This window comes from Quercus suber, unplaced genomic scaffold (assembly GCF_002906115.3).
Source record: "Quercus suber isolate HL8 unplaced genomic scaffold, Cork oak 2.0 scaffold_82, whole genome shotgun sequence".
Lineage (NCBI taxonomy): Eukaryota > Viridiplantae > Streptophyta > Magnoliopsida > Fagales > Fagaceae > Quercus > Quercus suber.
Genome location: NW_027069547.1, coordinates 1,439,619 through 1,456,757, shown reverse-complemented (window position 1 = coordinate 1,456,757; position 17,139 = coordinate 1,439,619). Strand labels below are relative to the sequence as shown.

Below are 17,139 nucleotides of genomic sequence, written 5' to 3'. Positions count from 1 at the left end.
CTTATACTTATGTCATGTTTCCTCAAAAGTATCCAAATTTTCAAAAACCCTCTCTCAGGATTCAAATTTGGCGGTGGTCGTTTAATCCTATCTCTTTTTATCTCAAAAGTGTCAAAATTTTCAAAATACATCTCTTGGGATTCAGATTTGGCAACGACTGTTTAATCCTATGCCTTTTTAGAGATTCAAATTTAGTAGCAACCGTTTAATCACAATAGGATTCAGATTCAGTAGCAATCGTTTAATCCTATGCCTTCTTCTAGATTCAGATTCGGCAACGACTGTTTAGTCTCATCGAGATTCAAATTCGGTAGCGATCGTTTAATCCTAAACCTTCTTCAAGATTTAGGTTCGGCAGTGACCATGTAGTCTTATCGGGATTTAGATTCAATAATAACCGTTTAATCCTATGTCTTCTTCTACATTCAAATTCAGCAACCGCCATTTAATCTCATCAGGATTCAGATTCGACAGTGGCCATTTAATCCTACATCTTCTTTGAGATTCAAAGTCAGCAGCGACTGTTTAGTCTTATCAAGACTTAGATTTGGCAATGACCATTTTATCCTATGTCTTCTTCAAGATTCAGATTCGGCAACAATCGTTTCATCTCATCGGGATTTAGATTTGGCAGCGACCTTTTAATCCTATGTCTTCTTTGAGATTCAGATTCGGCGGTGACCGTTTAGTCTCATTGGGATTCAGATTTAGTAGTGACCATTTAATCCTACGTCTTCTTTGAGATTCAGATTCGGTAGCGACTGTTTAGTCTCATCAGGATTTAGATTCGGCAACGACCGTTTAATCTCATCAGGATTTAGATTCAGCAGCGACCGTTTAATCTTATTGGGATTTACATTTGGTAGCGATTGTTTAATCCTATGTCTTCTTTGAGATTTAGATTTGGCAGTGACCATTTAATCTTACGTCTTCTTTGAGATTCCGATTTGGGAGGGACCATTTAGTCTCATCGGGATTCAGATTCGGCAGTGACTGTTTAATCCTATACCTTCTTTGAGATTTAGATTCGGCAACGACCGTTTAATCTCATTGGGATTTAGATTCAATAGTGACCATTTAATCCTATACCTTCTTCAAGATTTAGATTTGGCAACGATCGTTTTATCTCATCGGGATTCAGATTTGACAACAACCGTTTAATCCTATACCGTTTAGTCTCATCGAGATTCAGATTTGGCAGCAAATTTTTAATCCTATGCCTTCTTCGAGATTCAGATTCAGCAAGGACCGTCTATCCTATGTTTTCCAAAACTACCCTTACTCAAAATTGCATTGTTCTCACATTTTCAATCTCCTAAAATTTTCCATCTTTATCATGCATAGTTTCTCATATCTACCTAGCCTTTCTCCTAGTTTTCATAGTGCTTCATGTGTTTTCATAACATCCAACATATCCAAGTTCGCCTATGCTACTTAAACATGTGAACAGACATAGTTTCCAACTTGGCATAAATAATAAAGAAAAGAAACATATATGCAAAAATACCAAAAAAAAAAAAAAAGAGAAAAAAGAAAAAAGAAAAGATCTAGCATGCTTTCCTAGTCGCATTTCGAAAGCCTTAAATGGGCATAAGTATATCCTAGTGGCTATCAATTACTTCACCAAGTAGGTGGAAGCCACTTCTTACAATAGCATCACCCAGGCTTCGGTGGCCCGATTCTTGAAGCAGAACATTTGATGCGAACCTCAATCGACACGTTTTGAGACCCAACAAAAATATTGGAATACTTGCCCAAGAAAACTAAAATTTAGATTTTTGATAGAAACCCTGACCCAACGTTTATAATCGAAACACGAACCAAAAGTATAAGTGTAACACCTTGACCTAATGATTATGATTAAATCAAGAATCAAAGGTATAAAGTTTGAACGCCACAAGGAAGAATCCCTAATAAGTTCACAGTTCTTGAAGAACCAAAAGAAGAGCAAAGTCTCACCTTTTTCTGATTTTTATTCAATAATCCCCCTATTACAATGAGTGCATGCTACTTATAAGACATGACTAAAAATAGAAAATATATATAAAAAAAAAAAAGTACTGAATAATAAAACCCTAAATAAAAGTTGATTTGGTTTGAAATTAGCAGATCCAAAATAGGGGATGATCGGTTTTAGACCCCTTAAAACACACAGATTGCGTAGCCTAGATTAATTAGCCAAGTTGTTACTTAGTCAAATTAAGCAATACTAGGTTAAAACAATCAAACAATCATATCAAGAATAATAATGCAGCGGAAAATAAATAACACAAGATATGATCACCCAGGAAACCACTCGGTAAAAACCTGGGGAGGATTTGACCCACCGATCCTCAAGGCTAACCTGAATTCACTATGAAAGAATTGAAGTTCGTACAAAAGGACTACAAGCTCCCCGCTCGACTTCCTAATGCTACCCACCAGTAGAACTTCCTGACACGACCACGCGCAGGCTCCGAATCCACGGACTACTTCTTTCTTGAATTCTTCAATCAGCTACAAGCTCCCCGCTTGCTTTTCTTTTAATCTTCAATGGTTGCAACAATAATGATCTTCAAGATGTTGAAATAATCTCCACCATGAAAACCCTAAGTTTTGTGTAAAGGAAAGCTCCTCAAAGATCTCACACGAGATTCACACAAAACAGCAATGTATGAGCAACAATACAATATGGCACCTCCAAAAACGTGGCTAGGGTTTTATTATATACCTAGGGTAAAAACATAAACCCTAAACGTTTAATGAAGTAGGGCTGAGTTGGAAATTCTGCAGAAAATTCAACCTGTGCGATTTTCGATCGATGGAGTCTATTCTTCGATCGATCGAGCCAGGCCGAGAGTCCCAAGTACTTCTGCAGCCACTCGATTCCAACTTTACAATATTAAACCAACTTTGAGCAAGCTAAAGAAGACACCATACAATGTTTTGATCATGGTTTGCCAACATTACAAATTAGAGTTCTAAATACATAAAATCCTAAGACCTTAGAACCTAACAAACTCCCCCTTTGGCAATCCGTGACAAAACCCTAATTAACAGCTCAAAGTTTTACAAATAAAAACCCTTTACAAAGATAATGCTCATAAACTTCAATTCAGCCTAACTACTATCCATAGTTGCAAGTGTAGACAGCAGCTTAGTTGAATGAACCTGTATAATCCTGAAATACTCAACAAACGCATAAACGCATGTGTGACAGTAAAGAGTAAAACAACAGGTATAACATTCTTGTAAGATCCACACAACACAAAATAAAGACATATAAAAATGAACAAGTCATAAATATAAATCAATACGCAGTGAATCATAAAGCAACAAGAATCAATAAAAAATATCATGTATATCAATCAATGTTACTCCCCTAACATGAATATCCCAAAAAATGATATACAAAGTGAAGCACATAGATACAATCTAAAACTCCACAAGCTCCTCTAAAACAGAAAAAAATCTCCCCTAACAACAAAACTCTACTACAAGTCAAAACTCCACTCCCCCTTTTTGTGACGGAATGCCAAAGGGCAATCACAAGTCGCCATCAAAAGGAGGTGGTGAGGGTGAATGAAGACGCGCAAGATCAGCTCGGAGAGCACGCATCTCATCTAGCAAGTCCACCAAAATCTGACCATGAGCCTGCTGAACAGTCATGACAGTCTCCAAAGTACGACGAACATCAAAGTCAGCCGAAGGAGGTGGAGGAACATCAGCAGCAGCATCATCATCACCAACAGGAATAGGAATATCCTCACCAGCCATACCTGCAGAAGAAGAAGGAGGAGGTGCACTACTAGAGGGCTCAGATCTAGGGTGTTTAGAACCAGCTCGAAGATGAGCGGCCCTCTGTCTAAGAAAAGACGCACCTAAAGGTCCTATCACATGGACGGGCTCAGAGGCAGGAAAGTCATCAAGACCAAGAAAGAGAAGAATCCTATGAATGAAAATAGGATGAACTAGAGCATGAGCAGTAGATGAACTCCTATAAACTTCGTTCAAAGAACGAAGAAAAAGATGGGGAAACTAATAGGAGCATCAGTAACAAGAGCGTATAGAAAAACACACCTCTCAAGAGGAATGGTGTGAACATGGGAAATAGGCCAGATCGAATGACAAGCTATCCGAAAGAACAGATAGTGCAACCCAGAAAGCTCAGCAGAAGTGATCCGAGGATCAGAACCCACTGGACAGTAGTACCAGTGACGTAGACAAAACATCGNTAGACCTAAACATGTGAAAACTAGGCTTAAAGAGGCTAAACATGTGATAAAAATTGAACAAGATATGCAAAACATGAAAAACCTAAATCTGGGTTTTTGGGCATAAATATGTGTATGCATACATAAGGTATGTGTATGCAAACTGCAAGTATGTGTACGCATACATGAAGCATTCGCACGCATACACACCTAGAAACACGAACCCAAAAAAAGCAAAGAACAAACGATCAAAGCAGGAACTCTAACTACCTATCATGCTTATAATATGAAAGATAAACAGACTAAACTAACAACAAATATATCAAAGCAATAAAACACAAAGAAAAACAAGCAAACAAACAAAAATAAGAAAGACAAAGTTATACTTTTACCTCAAACACTAGAACTCCTTAAAGTTTTGATTTGACCATTCCTCTCAATCAATTTAATCAAGAACAAAACCAAGCAAGTTAGTAAAACTTAAAACTTGAAGGCTCCGAGCTTTGTTGTACTCCAATTTCTTAGTAAAACTTAAAACTTGAAGGCTCCGAGCTTTGTTGTACTCCAATTCATTTTCTATTAAAAAAAATCAAAATTTCACCCTCAAAAAAAAAAAAAAAAATAGGACTTCCTGTTGGGTCCTAAATAATATTATCAACAATATTAGCAATCCAAAATAACAATCACACACAGGAACACAAAATTTATGTGGAAAACCCTTTCTCTTTGAAAGGAAAAACCATGGGACAAACTCCAAATAATTTCACTATTATCAAATCAATCATAATAATTCTTGTGTATGTCTCATAGCTAAAGAAAAATCTTTCTTGTTTTTCTTTGCTCTCTCACACACTAATTATCTCTCTTAAAGGCAGCAATTCTTTGCTCTTTCCTTTCTATTTTTTTTTTCTCTATGCACATCTCCCTCTTTTGGCTGTCTTCTTTCTCTAAGTGGCTCCCTCGTGGCTGCTCTCTCAATTCTCTTTATGCAACTCACCTTTTTCTTCTTATGTGGCACACTCTTTCTTTGTCTTCTAAAATACACGCACCCACCTAAAACCTAATAAACCATGTCTTTATATATAACACACATGGCCACCTACAACTTCTAATCCTCATTGAACAAGGATCCTCACAACCAAGAAAACTTTAACTTTTGGATGTTTTAGAATAAAAACTCCCTCTTTGATTCACTATTCTCTAGTGAATTCGGACTATTTTGGTAAAGATCCTTTAGGGCATTTTATAGTTATCATAGAGGGGTGTATGGTAGCTCTCAGCCAATGTGGGATTCACTCTACATGATTTTCTATCCAAAATACTTTCCTTATAGAATTCTAAAACCCTATATGCATGCATATACATGGGGTACGCATACGCATGCTTTCAATATGCGTGCACATGGATGAAACATGCGAATGCATACTTAGGGTTTTCTTGCTAGTTTTTCTTCACCAAAACACCCTTCAAGCTAAAGATTCACAAGATTGGGCCATAAATCAATCTTGGGCCTCTAAGTGATGTCGTCATTAGGGAATGGGGGCTCGAGTCATAAGAGACACAAAATGAGACGTCTATAGCCTCAAGTTAAGATCAAGGGTTTTAGATTAGTGTTTTGTTTTTAATGTAATTATAAATTTCTTAGTTTGTAACTATGAATCTAAGTAATGAAATATTTTTCCTTTGTAACTAGGAGAAAATGTCATGTAAAATCTCTCTTCTTTATTATTGAGACAAGTAATCATAAATTTCATATTTAATAGAAATGTTTTTTTTTGGGGGGGGGGGGGGGGGGGTGGTTTCTTGATTTTGTCTCATAAAGAATCAAATGATGAACTCTATTATACATTCCTTGGTCCAAAGGGAGAAACATTATCAATCAAGCCACCACTTTGAGACTCTAATCAAAAGGGAATTCCAGAAAATTCGATCTCCTTGAGTCATGCTGAATGATTGCCTTGCCTCTTGATATGTGTAATCTGAAACTATTGGAAGTCTTAAAGCTTAGGACGAATCCCCTCAATTATATTCCTTATAGCTATAGGTAGTTCACTGTGACCCGCTAAGCCTCTACAACAATCATGAAATTGCACTAAAAAATAACCTCAAGTACGCTGAAAAATATTATTATTGAGTGAGTATTCACTTTGAAGGTCTGGATTCTTTCGAAGTAGTCCATTTATCTATTAGGAGGTTTTGGTTCCCTCGAAGCAACCAACAAACCAATTGAGTTCAGAACGAAAGAATATTTAAATGAAGTGATAAAAAAAATAAAATCTTTGATGTTGGGTTGTGGGCACAAGCGCTTGCAACAGGTCATCCTCTCTTTTGGGTAAGTACGCCTTGGCCTAGGTTGAACCATGGCGGAGGGTGTAAATGGAGTCGCTACCTAATTTAAGTTTAGGAACTATAAATATAGCACCCTTCATGGAAGGACTGGTCTTTACCAGAGCACGTGTCTGGAGTTTACGTATGGGGATGGAAGGTGTTAGACACCTAACCCCACCCCAACCCACGAGTCGGCTTCTACTCATTGTGTTCCAAATCTTAATCTCATTAAAGACATATTTTACATGTTATTCTAACTTATACACACTCTAACATGCATCTAAAAGCAAACAATCATGGCATAATCATCCCAAGCCTAACATTCATCGATCATGGTATTAAGCATACATCATCAAGGACAGATTCAAACAAGCATGTCACGATATCTAAACCTCAAAATCATGGGATTCTACCAAACATATTCATGTTCATCAACCACATCATACTCATCAAACAAAATAAATGCATGTTCATGTGATTATGCATGGCTTACCTCACTACATCACAGCACCTATGCATCAATGCATATTCATGGTATTCAAACAATCTAAAAACGTTAATAAACATCAAAGAGATAAAAACAAACAAACTAAAACAAAATAGAGAGGCAAAGACTTAAAGATACATAAACTAGGTTAAAACAGAGGCTAAACTTGTAAATAAAACAAAGAAAAAAACAAACAGGGATGAATTAGGGTTTCTGGGCAAAAGTATGCGTGAGCATCCCAACTATATAAGTACACATGCAAGAAGCATGTGCACACATACGCACCCAAAACCCTAACCTAGAAAACGCAGAAAAGAAACAGACAGAAAGCAATAAATCTAACAACCTAGCATGCTTCAGACAAAAACACTATATAAACCTAAACTATACAAACATATTAAGGTATTAAAACATATATACAAACAAAAACAAACAAACAAAAGTAAAGAAAGGTGAAGAGACAAAGTTAGAAACTTTACCTCAATATCAGAACTCTTTTGAACTTGATTTTGACCATTCTCTTCAGTCAATCTATTCACAACCAAATTAAAAATGGATTAGTAAACTTAGAACTCGAAGATCAAGACCAAAAAATGTCTCAATCAAACAAAATTTGACTTGAGGATGTTTTGAGAAAAAACTTCATCTTTGATTCACTATTTTCTAGTGAATCTTATGGGTTTTACCACTATTTTCTTCCCCCTTGGAAAAAGTGTTTTTTATGGCTTTATATAGTCAAAAAAAATAGGGGTTTGGGGCGGCTCCCAAGCAATGTGAGATTCGTTCCAAACTAAGTTTTAATGCAGAAAAACTTTCCTTACATAGTTTCTAGAACCGTAGCTGCATATAAATGCCCATGCATGCGTGTACATGCAATAAGCATGTGTACGCACATGCGCACACTTAGGGTTTCTTTGCTGCCTTTCTTTTCCAAAAATAAGTTATATTTTTCACAAGCACTTTTCTCAAGTCAATTTTCATTTGATTATGTCCTAAACCAACCATAGGTTTTAAAGTATTGCCATTATTGGGGAACGGGAGCCTGAGTTGTAAGGTGTACAAAAGGTGACGTCTACATAGATGTATTGTAAAGCGATGTGTTAAAATAGATAAGTAAATTTTTTAGTTTGTAAAAGCTAAATTTTTTAACATCACTAATGTGAATGATCTAATAGCTATATATATAAAATAAAAATAAAAATAAAAAACTAAAGTCTTGTACTCTTGTTCTAGAAATTTACAAATAATACGGAAAATTTTAATAATTAATAATTAAAAAAATAAAAATTAAGTCGTATATTCTATCCTACGTTAGTTTTTAAAATCGTTTTTATTTTTTTTCATTGATATATTTTCTTATGTTACTTATTTTTATATATACTTAATTAATAGATGAAATGTCTCAATGTGTACACATGACACCACATGCCAGATTATCAAAAATAAAAAAATGAGACCACATGCCAATTGAGGACTAGATCAGATCAGCCGACAATAAATTAAGGTAGCTGTATCTCTACATAAAAATTAAAATAAATAAAAATAAGTAAAAAAAAAAAAAAAAGGGTGGTGGACCCACAGATTAATTAATAGTATTAAGAGGGAAGTCAATGTCCGTTATTGTTGAATAAAGCAAACGCAATGCTTAGGTATGAAATATGTCATTTAGATTAGGTCTTAAAAGTATGATGATGTTGATCATCTCTTCCCTCTCTCTCTTGTCTTTTTGGAATTTGGGTTCCAACCAAAAAAAAAAAAAAAGTTTTAATGCAGAAAAACTTTCCTTACATAGTTTCTAGAACCGTAGCTGCATATAAATGCCCATGCATGCGTGTACATGCAATAAGCATGTGTACGCACATGCGCACACTTAGGGTTTCTTTGCTGCCTTTCTTTTCCAAAAATAAGTTATATTTTTCACAAGCACTTTTCTCAAGTCAATTTTCATTTGATTATGTCCTAAACCAACCATAGGTTTTAAAGTATTGCCATTATTGGGGAACGGGAGCCTGAGTTGTAAGGTGTACAAAAGGTGACGTCTACATAGATGTATTGTAAAGCGATGTGTTAAAATAGATAAGTAAATTTTTTAGTTTGTAAAAGCTAAATTTTTTAACATCACTAATGTGAATGATCTAATAGCTATATATATAAAATAAAAATAAAAATAAAAAACTAAAGTCTTGTACTCTTGTTCTAGAAATTTACAAATAATACGGAAAATTTTAATAATTAATAATTAAAAAAATAAAAATTAAGTCGTATATTCTATCCTACGTTAGTTTTTAAAATCGTTTTTATTTTTTTTCATTGATATATTTTCTTATGTTACTTATTTTTATATATACTTAATTAATAGATGAAATGTCTCAATGTGTACACATGACACCACATGCCAGATTATCAAAAATAAAAAAATGAGACCACATGCCAATTGAGGACTAGATCAGATCAGCCGACAATAAATTAAGGTAGCTGTATCTCTACATAAAAATTAAAATAAATAAAAATAAGTAAAAAAAAAAAAAAAAGGGTGGTGGACCCACAGATTAATTAATAGTATTAAGAGGGAAGTCAATGTCCGTTATTGTTGAATAAAGCAAACGCAATGCTTAGGTATGAAATATGTCATTTAGATTAGGTCTTAAAAGTATGATGATGTTGATCATCTCTTCCCTCTCTCTCTTGTCTTTTTGGAATTTGGGTTCCAACCAAAAAAAAAAAATCCAAAAAAAATCGACCCCCTCAACTCTGTGTGTTAAGGTTCACATGATACAATACAAGCCACAACAAAACAAACCACTTTGGCATGACTCATCACCCATGATGATTATTTATGATTCTACGACTTTTTACTTTCACATATGTGGAAATTTCAAATTTCTCCTAATTTTTTTAATTTGCTTTCATACCTAGCTTGGATTAATATAAACAACTATTGGTGTTTATATAGATTCACCGTGACAATCTATATAAACAATTATTAATAATTGATATACATATAAATATATAAATAATAATAGTAGGTTTTAATTATCTTAACTGGTAAAGTCGTTAATAGTTGTGTAAGACATTTAAAATTTACTCTCTGCCTACACTAAAAACTTATTAGTGTCTTAGTCTAATAATAAAGAGTTATCATCAGGAGCAAACTTTATAGGTTGAAACTCTCTTAATATATATATATACACACACATATATATATATATATAATGGAATTCTCTAATCCAAATTAAATTTAGATTATATTGAATTGATGGTTTCTGTTGGTTCGTTGGATAGTTGTTAGCATTACGTCATTGTTAAAAGTTTTCTAAATAAGAAAAAGGACAGCATTAAAGTTTGATTCATGATGAGCCTTTATTTATGAGAAAGTTAGGAGCCAATGTTTACTAGATTTTTTTTTTTTTTTGGAAAAAAAAAAATTAAAGAGTTTAACCTTTTAAATATATGTGCTAGTTGATCATTTACTAATGAACATACAATGATATGAAATTATAGCTTCTTTTTTTTTTTTTTTTTAGTATTAGGGTTTAGGTCCACAAACAATTATAAGGAATGGCAGTACCCAATAAGCAATTATTAAGCAGATAACGAATTTACTAAAAGATCAATATAATAGCAATCTTCTAAATAAGAAATATTCTAAGACCCTTCTGAAAAAAAAAAAATTACATCATTAAAATGAGGTGATGTGGGGCTGAGGTAATAATTAGAGCTCACAACAGCATTAGCATGACATCCAAAAAGGTTCTTTCATTGACATTGGGGATTAAATTATAAAATTTGTATGATACTTTGCGTTCCTTTCAGTATTTCAATTAAAAAATTATATGGACTTATCTTAAAAAGTAATGTTATAGACGAAATATTTTTTTATAATTCTTTCCGCAACCTATTGAGACGTAAGTTGTTATTAATTTTTACATGAATCCAATATTTAACATCACATTATCATTTTCCATTAAAAATTTGTCACCTCAGTACTTTTAAAATAGATGATGAAAAATGTTGTGTAGAGACTTATTAAAATTTAAATCAATATTAAGAGATACAAAAGGCATATATGTTAGAGCAATGATACATACACAACATTTTTTACAATATTTATAAAAGAAAAAAAATTCACAACAAATTTTACTATTATTGAGTTGTCAAATTGTCATTGATTCTTATCTAGACGCATGCATGACAAACAACACTTTATTGTCTACTAGTTCCAACTTGTCATCACATCAGTTGTGAAAAAAAAAAAATTGTAACTTTAGATTTAAGTTAAATTGCAAATTACACTCTAAAGTTTTGAGGTGTTTGAATTTTACATCCTGACTTTCAGAATTTGAATTTTACCCCTAAATTTTAGGAGTTTTTGGATTTTGCTCTCTACAATTTAGAAATGTTTGAATTTTACACCATGAAGTTTCAGAATTTGGGGTGTAAAATCCAAATATTCCCCAAACTTTAGGGGGTAAAATTCAAGTTCTAAAACGTTATGGTGTAAAATACAAACACCCCCAAATTTTAGAAGGTAAAATTCAAAATTTGAAATTTCAGAGTGTAAAATCCAAATACTCCTAAACTTTAAGAGTGTAATTTGCAATTTACCCTTAAATTTATTTTATAAGCTCTATTTGTTTCGACATTAAAATTTTTTGAAAAATGAATTATTTTTCAAAAAATATTTTCTAGAAAACTATCTCATTTTTTTTTTTTATATTTGGTAGAAACTTTAAAATAAGTTTTTTTTTTTATTTTAAATATCCCTCGACTTACCTTATTTTTGCTTGGATGAATAAAGATATTATCTGCTAATTTTTTTTTTGAAAAACAACTTTATCTCATACTAAGTTAAATAAGGAAATTTAAGAGATAATTTTTCTTCAATTTTTTTTCCTGATGCTACCAAACTCAGAAAAACTTGATAAATTATATTCACATAAAATTTTCAATCCAAACAACATATTGAACTAAACTTGGAAAAATTACACTTAACCACCCTAAATTATATCTCATGTTACACTTTGCATCTAAATTTTTCGAATGCACGTTTTGCACTCTAAATTATGACCACTGTTACACTTTGCACCATGTCGTTAAGTTTCCTATTAACTTGGATGAAATTCAAAGTTTAGGTGCAAAGTATAATAAGAAGTATAATTTATGGTGATAAAGTGTAATTTATCTTTTGTTTTTAATGCATTGAGAAAATAGGCAATTAAGTCTTTTAACGTGGTGTCATATTTTTTTCTATCTAAGTTAACTGCAAATTTAACGTCATAGTGCAAAGTGTGACAATTGTCATAGTTTATAGTGCAAAAAGTGTATTCGAAAAGTTTAAGATGCAAAATATAATATGAGATATATTTTAAAATTGTAAAATGTAATTTTCCTTAGTTTAGACTACCATGCTTTATTATTTCAATAATTTGATATAAAAGAAGGACGAAATCAAATAAACTTATTCTTTTATTTTTTTTATTTTTTTTTTTATTTATTTTATTTTTAAGAGGGAAACAAAGTTAAAGTGTTCATACTGGAGGAGAGGATGTTCAAATCCCACAGGTAGATTGACCAAAGGGACTTTTCTTTAGAACAAGGGCAAGTCCTCCATCATTATGACATGGGCTTGACATCATCATTATCATTGGTCTTAGGATGGAAAGTGGGTCCCAATTTAATGTTTTCATCACGCCTCCAACTTTCTATGTCAGAACCCAACCCAACCAACCCAAACTCAGCCTTAGAATCCTCCACTTTTCCTCTTCCAAAATTCTCCATATTCGGTTAGATATAAATACATACACAAAGTTCAAGCTTTTGGATAGAAACACACACAAAATACAACGTAGTAATAAAAAGACGTTTTTTATGAGAGCTATCATACACAAACTTTGCCCATTCTTTTTTCTCAAAAAAAAAAAACTTTGCCCATTCTTAAATACAAAAACACCAACAATCAGAATTAATAGTTTCAGAGTCTCTGCCTCTAGCAGAAATATCATGTCTGAATCAGATCAAGCCCCTCCTTTTGACAATCCCAGATTGGTGGTCAAGAAGGTTCAAGCCAAACTTCAACAAGAGGGTGATGGTGCTGTTGTTAGAAGAGGCATTGGAAGGTTTATAAAATTTGTGTTTTTTTATCAAATTTTGGTTATGGGCTCTTGTTTTCCTGAACTTTTGGTTTCTGGGTGTTCATTGTTTTTTGAAAAGATTGTCAATTTTGAATCATGGTTAGTTTGTTCTTGAGTTTTTATCATCTGGGTATTGATTATTTTTTGGTCCTCTGTTTTGGACGTCTGATTTTCAGGACTGACTTGAAGAATTTGGATCCTTTTCTTATGTTGGACGATTTTTCAGGTATGAAAATTGAAAATTTCCACTCTGATCTTTTTCAAATTTCAATTTTCTTTGATTGATATGGATTTGGTTTTTTAAAATTTTGGGCTGTTTAATCTTGCAGTGACTCCTCCCGCTGGATTTCCAGATCATCCACACAGAGGTTCTGCACTCATTGTTGTTTTTGAAATTATGTGCATTCATGAATTTTGATTGTTTCTGGTTTTATAGTCTGGAGCTTATGTGCTTATAGTATGTTCTGATGTGAATTCTTTTTTACAGGTTTTGAGACTGTCACATACATGTTAGAGGTATACTTTGTCTCAAAGCTACTCAATTACTTGATTATTAGCAGGTTTAATTTTAAAGAAACTGAATTTGGGTTTTTTGAATTTTAGGGAGGCATTACTCATCAAGATTTTGCGGGCCATAAGGGTACAATTGGACCCGGTGATGTGCAGGTAAGATATATCAGTTGCTGTTGATCAATAGAAATTAGAAAATTTATTTCGGAGCTTTAATATATGAAACTTATTCCTCTTTGTTTCATATAATTTTTTGTGCAGTGGATGACAGCAGGCAGAGGAATTATCCACTCTGAAATGCCTGCCGGAGGAGAAACTTCAAAGGATTACAGCTTTGGNAAGTGGGTCCCAATTTAATGTTTTCATCACGCCTCCAACTTTCTATGTCAGAACCCAACCCAACCAACCCAAACTCAGCCTTAGAATCCTCCACTTTTCCTCTTCCAAAATTCTCCATATTCGGTTAGATATAAATACATACACAAAGTTCAAGCTTTTGGATAGAAACACACACAAAATACAACGTAGTAATAAAAAGACGTTTTTTATGAGAGCTATCATACACAAACTTTGCCCATTCTTTTTTCTCAAAAAAAAAAAACTTTGCCCATTCTTAAATACAAAAACACCAACAATCAGAATTAATAGTTTCAGAGTCTCTGCCTCTAGCAGAAATATCATGTCTGAATCAGATCAAGCCCCTCCTTTTGACAATCCCAGATTGGTGGTCAAGAAGGTTCAAGCCAAACTTCAACAAGAGGGTGATGGTGCTGTTGTTAGAAGAGGCATTGGAAGGTTTATAAAATTTGTGTTTTTTTATCAAATTTTGGTTATGGGCTCTTGTTTTCCTGAACTTTTGGTTTCTGGGTGTTCATTGTTTTTTGAAAAGATTGTCAATTTTGAATCATGGTTAGTTTGTTCTTGAGTTTTTATCATCTGGGTATTGATTATTTTTTGGTCCTCTGTTTTGGACGTCTGATTTTCAGGACTGACTTGAAGAATTTGGATCCTTTTCTTATGTTGGACGATTTTTCAGGTATGAAAATTGAAAATTTCCACTCTGATCTTTTTCAAATTTCAATTTTCTTTGATTGATATGGATTTGGTTTTTTAAAATTTTGGGCTGTTTAATCTTGCAGTGACTCCTCCCGCTGGATTTCCAGATCATCCACACAGAGGTTCTGCACTCATTGTTGTTTTTGAAATTATGTGCATTCATGAATTTTGATTGTTTCTGGTTTTATAGTCTGGAGCTTATGTGCTTATAGTATGTTCTGATGTGAATTCTTTTTTACAGGTTTTGAGACTGTCACATACATGTTAGAGGTATACTTTGTCTCAAAGCTACTCAATTACTTGATTATTAGCAGGTTTAATTTTAAAGAAACTGAATTTGGGTTTTTTGAATTTTAGGGAGGCATTACTCATCAAGATTTTGCGGGCCATAAGGGTACAATTGGACCCGGTGATGTGCAGGTAAGATATATCAGTTGCTGTTGATCAATAGAAATTAGAAAATTTATTTCGGAGCTTTAATATATGAAACTTATTCCTCTTTGTTTCATATAATTTTTTGTGCAGTGGATGACAGCAGGCAGAGGAATTATCCACTCTGAAATGCCTGCCGGAGGAGAAACTTCAAAGGATTACAGCTTTGGATCAATTTATCCTCCAAAGACAAAATGTTAGAACTCTTCTTCCCATTAGGAATGACATGATTTCCAAATTAATAAGTTATGAATCACTCGTTACATGTTCTGAAAATTCTAAATTTCTCAAGAAAATGAATAGTTTGTCCGAATCTTCTTCCATAATGGTACAAAACAATAGTATCATTCAAGTAGATAGCGAATCACTTTAAATATAAGAAGACAAACGTCCAATTTGTGGATTCTTGGATATGAAGCTACCATAGAAACTACATGAAATTGGCATGCCAAGTAACCCATGTGTGGTATCTTTCACCACTTCATGCTACCTGATCTCTGTCTAAGACAATTTAGTTATTAGGAAATTTTCATGGTTGGCTACTATCCCAGGTTGTGCATATAACGAGTATGCTCCTCCTTGCATATTCTGCCTTTTACCCCTCCCAATTCTCACTATACATTAACTATTGAATACCAAATGTGTCACTCAATTATAGTTCTAAGTTCCCTAAACCAAATTGAAAATTTTACTTTTCAGGATTGAACCAAGGTATCAGGAACTTCTAAGGGTGGACATAGAAAGGGCAGAGAAAGACGGAGTTGAGGTCCGAATTATAGCAGGAGAATCTATGGGAGTCCAATCTCCGGTTTACACCCGAACTCCAGCAATGTTCCTAGATTTCACTTTAAAACCAAGAGCTCAAATGCATCAGAGTATCCCAGAATCATGGAATTCCTTTGTATATATACTTGAAGGTGAAGGGGTATTTGGCATCCCAAACTCATCTCCAGTAGCAGCTCACTATGTCCTGGTTTTTGGTCCTGGAGATGGTCTAAGTGTGTGGAATAGGTCTTCAAAGGCATTGAGATTTGTGTTGATTGCAGGGCAGCCACTTAATGAACCGGTAGTGCAGTATGGGCCTTTTGTGATGAACACACAAGCTGAAATTGATAGAACTATTGAGGACTACCACTACAGCAAAAATGGGTTTGAAATGGCCAAGTACTGGAGATCTCAATAATCTTTGAAGTACAGTCCAAGAGAAAAATAAATAAATAAAATGTCACCGTCATTGTCACTTTCTTCATCTGCATACAATCAAGCAGGAAAAAGAAAGATTTTACACTCATTGTAGCTAGAGCTTCTAGAACATATAAAATGTAGCTGGAGCAAATGTGGTTATGACAAAAGTATGATGGGTCAGCTTATCTTGGTTAATCTCTTTTTCAACAACAAATTTTTTTGTTGTTTTTTTTTCTCAAAAAAAAAAAAAATTATTTAAACATTGGTGGCAGTTGATGATTAGAATTTGATATTACATCTTTCTTGTGGGTTTGTTTGGATGATATCTTTTCTAATAGTTGTTGGTGGTGAAAATGGTGGTAGGGTTAGCTTTCTTGTGAGTTGGCTTCTCAATCATGTCAACACCTACAGGTGACCCTCCACCTAGAGTGTAATTGAGAAAACCACTTATTAGCATAGAGGTTGAATAATTATGCAAAATTTGATTTGGTTCATTAGAGTGAAAATCTTTAGCTTGATGAGTCTCATTGATACATACATTCACGTAGTCACATCATTGGAAGTGACTGGTTGGTTGGTTTGTGGCCAAGTAACAAATGCAGTACCATTTCTCACTACTTGTTATTAGTGTCATTTTGTGGTCCTATGACAATCCCAACACTAAAACACTATTGATTTTGAGTTCTTCTAGAACCGACAGACCAAGGGGAAAAAAAAAAAAAAAAAAGAAGAAGTGGACGGCAAGTGAGTAAAAGGTGTGATCCATAGTTTTTTCATTTGCGTATCTACAATTTTTGATTTTGACAGGAGTGCTTTG

At 33.6% G+C, this 17,139-nt stretch overlaps 2 protein-coding genes across 2 annotated transcripts; both read left to right on the top strand.

Moving 5' to 3' along the window:
- Positions 1-12,744: 12,744 nt before the first annotated feature.
- Positions 12,745-14,006, top strand: LOC136067702 (pirin-like protein). Its single transcript, XM_065773911.1, has 7 exons — positions 12,745-12,911; positions 12,945-13,124; positions 13,316-13,365; positions 13,469-13,507; positions 13,627-13,655; positions 13,743-13,805; positions 13,911-14,006. Exons 1-7 carry the CDS (start codon positions 12,877-12,879, stop codon positions 14,004-14,006), a joined length of 492 nt encoding a protein of 163 aa, XP_065629983.1. The 5' UTR covers positions 12,745-12,876.
- Positions 14,007-14,077: 71 nt separating this feature from the next.
- Positions 14,078-16,816, top strand: LOC112034946 (pirin-like protein). The gene is given in 8 exon segments (XM_024067768.2): positions 14,078-14,444; positions 14,636-14,685; positions 14,789-14,827; positions 14,947-14,975; positions 15,063-15,125; positions 15,231-15,272; positions 15,275-15,333; positions 15,837-16,816. Coding segments are annotated over 8 exon segments (1,014 nt in total). The 5' UTR covers positions 14,078-14,196; the 3' UTR covers positions 16,321-16,816.
- Positions 16,817-17,139: the final 323 nt, after the last annotated feature.